Here is a 5,189-nt window from a genome sequence, read left to right as displayed (position 1 = left end):
TGAAGACATTAAGGGCATTATATACGTGGAAAAGTGGGAAGATTGAACTGCAGTCATTGGTAGAATGTGGAGAGTGGTCATGCCACTATTGTTGTGATAACCTAATGTCCATGGCCGCCTCTAATGTGCTGCAAGAAACTTATTATCTAGTACAACATGATACAAACTTTTGCCTTTAATGATCACAGATTTTTCTACAAAATTGGCAAAAGTTGAAATATGATCTTACATAAATTTATAACCACAGTGGACTACTTCCACTACAAAAATCCTTTTTTAAGTTTTTACGAATTTGATTAGTATAATCTTCTGGATTTTTTGTCAAAAAATTCAGTAGTATTTGCATATTCTGCAGAAATCACTTTCCATAATAGTCAACTTTTTTTCATAATTTGTCTAGTTGTTTTTCCTCAAGCCTGGTTTCCACAATCACTAAATTCCCAGGCCCGGGCTTTTTGTGCATCTCTAGTAGGGTCTTCGTACATTTAACCCTGCCATGCGTACCTAATTAATTTTGTAAGGAGCTACAATAAATTTCAGAATAACATAATGCTAGCTATGCTTCTTATATTACACTGATAGTAGATTGAAATTGCAGATATTCTGGAGTTTTATGATGCATGGGAGAGAGTTGAAATTGTACATCAGATGTGACTGAAATATAGGCTTTGGAGTGACCACTTAGTCAAGTAGCATTCAGAGTACTACTACTGAGGTCATAAGCCACTAGTGTGCGCGTGTGTATGTCAGCGAGAGGGATTAGCAAAGCGCGCATGCACAGACACACTGCTAACTTTGCATGGTGGTGGGAAGAAATATAAGTTTGTTAAATTACAGAAACCATGTGCTAAATTTTTTGTTTATATATGTGTATTATACTTAACCATGTAATGAGGATGCAATGAATACTGCACAGCTGAAGTTGCAGATTCATCTGCTCGAAAGAAGTGGAATACACCTGGTATCCCAGAGGCAGACTTGCCAGAAGTCACTTAGTGTAATTTAATCAGCACTATGCAAATGCAAAAATTAGATATTAAGTATATGGGATCAGATTTTGTTTACTCCAGAAGTCTAAAGATGACACTTTTTTCTGGTTCAAAACGTCGAATAGCACAACATAGATAAATCTGAATACACAAAGAAGACTTGTGAACTCATTTCATTAAAATGTATAATCAAATAATTTTCCATGAAAGTTCTGATATTTAACATAAGAGGACATGCTTATTATTTTGTCGACAAATATACCGTGTCATGTCCAGTTTAGCAGTTCGGATTAGTAGTAGCTACATTAACAATACTCTCAGTTCCAAAACATGTATCATGTATGATATACAAATTACTACTATCTACTGACTGATACTCGAAACAAAGTCATTACCACCTATTAGTATTTTGGAGTAGCTGGACTCAAGTACGGATTAGTTTTCATCAGTCCCATGGTGGAATCCTGGTTCCAACTGGTGATTCTGTGACTGCAATTATCCTCTCCCTCGAGCCCATCCTTTCTTCCCTGCTGCTGAACTCTATTCAGCCACAAAAACAACAAAATAGAAGTATACGACAATTAACCTTATTCAATGAGGAATCATGGTACTGGCATTTCTGTGAATTATGCATCTTTGTATTGGTTGAAACTTTTTTTGGAGAATTAAAAAGTTTTACATCAATAAGCTGCATGTGTTATGTAGAGTACTACTAATGATGTCATAGATCATTAGAGATTAGGAAAGCACACATGCACATATATAAATCAAATATTTTTTTTAGGCTTCCACAAGATCCAACGAGTACTTTATTGCCAATATATCCATGGTTTCACAATAACTCCAATGTTGTACAAGTTTCACGGCCAACACATCATCAGTACAAGCAAAGACCTAGTTAACAGAAGCACACTTCTTCCTAATCTGTCCTTCTTGACCTGTAATAACTCCAATATTTCCGAGTTTTACCATAGATGCTGCAAAGTCTCTTGCAAACAGATAAGGGTACATACTATATTCATTCACCATTTCAGCAGTCTCTTCGTTTGCCATTAAGGCCTGATCAGATTCCAGAAGACCATAATTGTTCACAAGGTTTTGATAGTACGTGTTATCGAACATTTCAGTTGTAGAAGTGTCTAGTGGATTCAGCTTGTTGTTTGATCCATCTACATTAGGACAATTTTCTTGCAAATCTGTCAGTAGTGATGGATCGAGTGTCGGATCAGGCTTGCCAGAACTTTTGAAGTTAAATAGCCTTCTCTTGAATGTGAAGCATTGAGCATAGCCTATAGTATGTGCACCTGCAAAATGAATCAGTCTTTTTGTATGATGCTGCATATATCATTCATTGTGCAGCAAGTAATCTTGCTGTAATACAACAATTTACCTGAGAGGACTACAACATCTTTTATATCAAGACCATTCGACGTAAATTTAGCAATGATTTTATCCAGAGGCTCAAATGGCGATGGTAAATTAGCATTTGCTGCTTTCATGAGTGAGGTTAATCCATCTCTGCGGCCTAAGGAAACTTCCCAATAAGGTCCTCCTGCCTAAATAAACAGAAACAAATTTTGTCTAATTTTGTCACACCGTCATTTTTGTGATACGTAGCATTACTCTAATCCCTTTAGAACTTATCTATAAAAAATGACAGAAGTATTGATAGTGAGAAGAAAACTGTCTCAGTACCGAAATGACAGCTTCTCTAGCTGCAAGAGTTAATATGTCAGCACAAGAAACCGTCGAGGGACAATCTCTTTCTAAATCGTTTTTTATTTTATCAATGATATCGAGTCCTCTAATTGAGTTTCGGTTAGGCCCTGCATTCTTCTCTCCTTTGAAATGAGCTGTGCCATCAAGAAGAACAGAACCATCACAGCCCTGTAAAAATCAAGAACCGCGAATTAACAAGATCAGTGACTTAGTTATTCAACCAAGAAAACGACATTAATTGTTAAAGATAATTACATTAACGAAACAATCATGAAAATGCAACCGAAGCAAAGATGCAGCAATTCGGGTGTCGTTCCTGTAAGCTGTCCAGACATTGTTCCTAACAACTATAGGTAAATTCGGGCAAGAGTCATCGTAATAATTGTAATCAAGTTGGCCATTGGAAACTATAGCCAATAGAAAGGCAATAACAAGGTAAGGCAAGAATGCATGAGCCATATTTCTCGAAAATGAGATGATTTTCTTACTGTAATGCAGAACTTTGGCAAGACATTAAGAGCATTATATATGCAAAAAAGGGAAAAGAGCAAACTGCAGTCATTGGCAGAATCAGACAGTGGTGATGCCACTATGGTTGTAATAACCTAATGAGTAATGTCCATGGCCGCCGCCTCGAATATGCTGCACAGAATTTATTGTTTAGTAAAACATGATCTACCATTTGCCTTTAATCATCACAGTTTCAGAATTTCTAATTCTTTGCAGATTCTGCAAAATTCTTTTTAGAGTGACAATTTCGGGTTTCAGGTCGTGTTTGTCGGTGAGTCAATTTTGGGTCAGGCTAAAAACTGTTGAAAAATATGTGTGGTTAATTAGAAGCTAGGATACATATCATGGAAACATGTGCATATCTTGATTGCTTCTGGAGCTTGATTTTAATATTGAAAATCATGAAAAATACTTGACATATCTAGATCCGGCAATTTTTCATACGACACGAAAATGACACGAAAATTTAGTATTTATTTTCGCATTTGAGTACGTGACACGAAAAATAAACCAACACGCAAAACACGAACGAGATGCAATGTCGATTTTGTGTTTACCCCTCGATACATGACAAGAGGTAAACAACTAATATATATTGTTGGTTTTGTGTATAGGATTCTAGTATAGTTTAAGTATATGAAGTATAGAACAGAACATAACAAGGAATACTAAAACTATATTCTGGGAATATTTTGTTGTTCTGATATATTTTTCTTCCTCTTCAAACTTCTCCATTTATAATAGGACAATACAAATTATCATGCATGAATTAAACTGACACATCTCTTCAGTTCAATGAATTACATTTATTCTCAGATGTTTAATGCATCCTTCTAGAATATTTTCAGAAACTCCGAAGTTAGTTTATATAACAAATATATGGATTTCACCTTCAAGTACACAAAACACCAAAATACACGACATGAACGATTTGTCAGGTCTAGCCATATCAGTGTTGTCAGTAGTGCTTCCTACTTCCTATCCCAGTTTGATGGTAAAATGAAGCTGCAAATAATTTGGAGTTACTAACATGCATGGGAGTTGCACTCGCATATCAGATATTCAGATGTGACTGAAATATTAATTTTCGACTAACCAAGCAATCAGAGTATTTCTACTGATGTCGTAGGCCACTAGTGCCCGCGGTTCTGCTCTGAAAGAAATGGAATACACCTGGTGTCCCAAGGGAAACTTGCCATTAGTTACTAGATGTAGTTTAATCAGCACTATGCAAATGCATAAGTCTTAAAGTCACTTATTTACTCCAGAAGTCGAATGATGTCACTTATTTCTGGTTCAAAACGTCATAGCACAGATAGATAAGTCTTAATGCACACAGAAGACTCTTGAACACATAGACCAGTGTTTCAAGACCTTAACTGCAATTATTTCTGCCTCGAGGCCATCCTGTCTTCGCTGCTGCTGAACTATCTTCAGCCTATAAAACAGCACAGAAAAAAGTATGCAGCTCAACAGCAATGGAACTTGTTGGATGATGAATCATGGAAACAGAACTTCAGTCTTTATGTCATATTATGTGAGTTTAAAATGTGTATGGGAACTGCTGATAACTTGTGGCTTATTAAAACTGTATAATAAAAAAAAGATGATTTATGAGTAACATATGATTTATGCATAAAAATAAAAATAAAGAGTTAAAAAACTTAAGTCACCAAAGAAAGTATCTTAATCTAATTGTTTAAATTCTGGTTTTAAATCAGTTTCGGACTTATTTTTTAATTTTAAGCCACTTCTAGTTCATTAGACAAATCGACATTTCCCGGCCTAAAAACGGAAGTAGCCTAAAATTCCGCACAAACAGGCTCTGTGGAAGAATTAGCATCAGAGGATGGTACATTCGTATTTCTTTTTTATATATAGCATAGGAACCTACCCTTTGGGAGTTTGGGTAGGTACTGGACTACTGGGTAAACCCGTAATAGTCTGCAAGATTCGACTCCCGAAGGGAAG

At 35.9% G+C, this 5,189-nt stretch overlaps 1 protein-coding gene across 1 annotated transcript; it reads right to left on the bottom strand.

Annotated features, from left to right (window-relative positions):
• Positions 1–1,782: 1,782 nt before the first annotated feature.
• On the bottom strand, positions 1,783–3,213 carry LOC108200997 (peroxidase 10). The gene is made up of 4 exons (XM_017369286.2): positions 2,964–3,213; positions 2,685–2,876; positions 2,380–2,545; positions 1,783–2,293 (listed from the first exon to the last, which is right to left on the bottom strand). The coding sequence occupies exons 1-4, from the start codon at positions 3,165–3,167 to the stop codon at positions 1,884–1,886; spliced, it is 972 nt and encodes a 323-aa protein (XP_017224775.2). The 5' UTR covers positions 3,168–3,213; the 3' UTR covers positions 1,783–1,883.
• Positions 3,214–5,189: the final 1,976 nt, after the last annotated feature.

This window comes from Daucus carota, chromosome 9, assembly GCF_001625215.2.
Source record: "Daucus carota subsp. sativus chromosome 9, DH1 v3.0, whole genome shotgun sequence".
Classification (NCBI taxonomy): domain Eukaryota; kingdom Viridiplantae; phylum Streptophyta; class Magnoliopsida; order Apiales; family Apiaceae; genus Daucus; species Daucus carota.
The sequence above is the reverse complement of the archived record's forward strand: the minus strand, read 5'-3'. Positions and strand labels throughout refer to the sequence as shown.

What these genes read in the sequence shown, in the direction of transcription:
- LOC108200997 (XM_017369286.2), bottom strand. Translation starts at nt 3,167, where the DNA reads ATGGCTCATGCATTCTTGCCTTACCTTGTTATTGCCTTTCTATTGGCT. An exon ending in CTAGAGAAGCTGTCATTTCG is followed by an intron (nt 2,546 to 2,684) that starts GTACTGAGACAG and finishes CTGTTTATTTAG; the next exon opens with GCAGGAGGACCTTATTGGGA. An exon ending in AGATGTTGTAGTCCTCTCAG is followed by an intron (nt 2,294 to 2,379) that starts GTAAATTGTTGT and finishes TTCATTTTGCAG; the next exon opens with GTGCACATACTATAGGCTAT.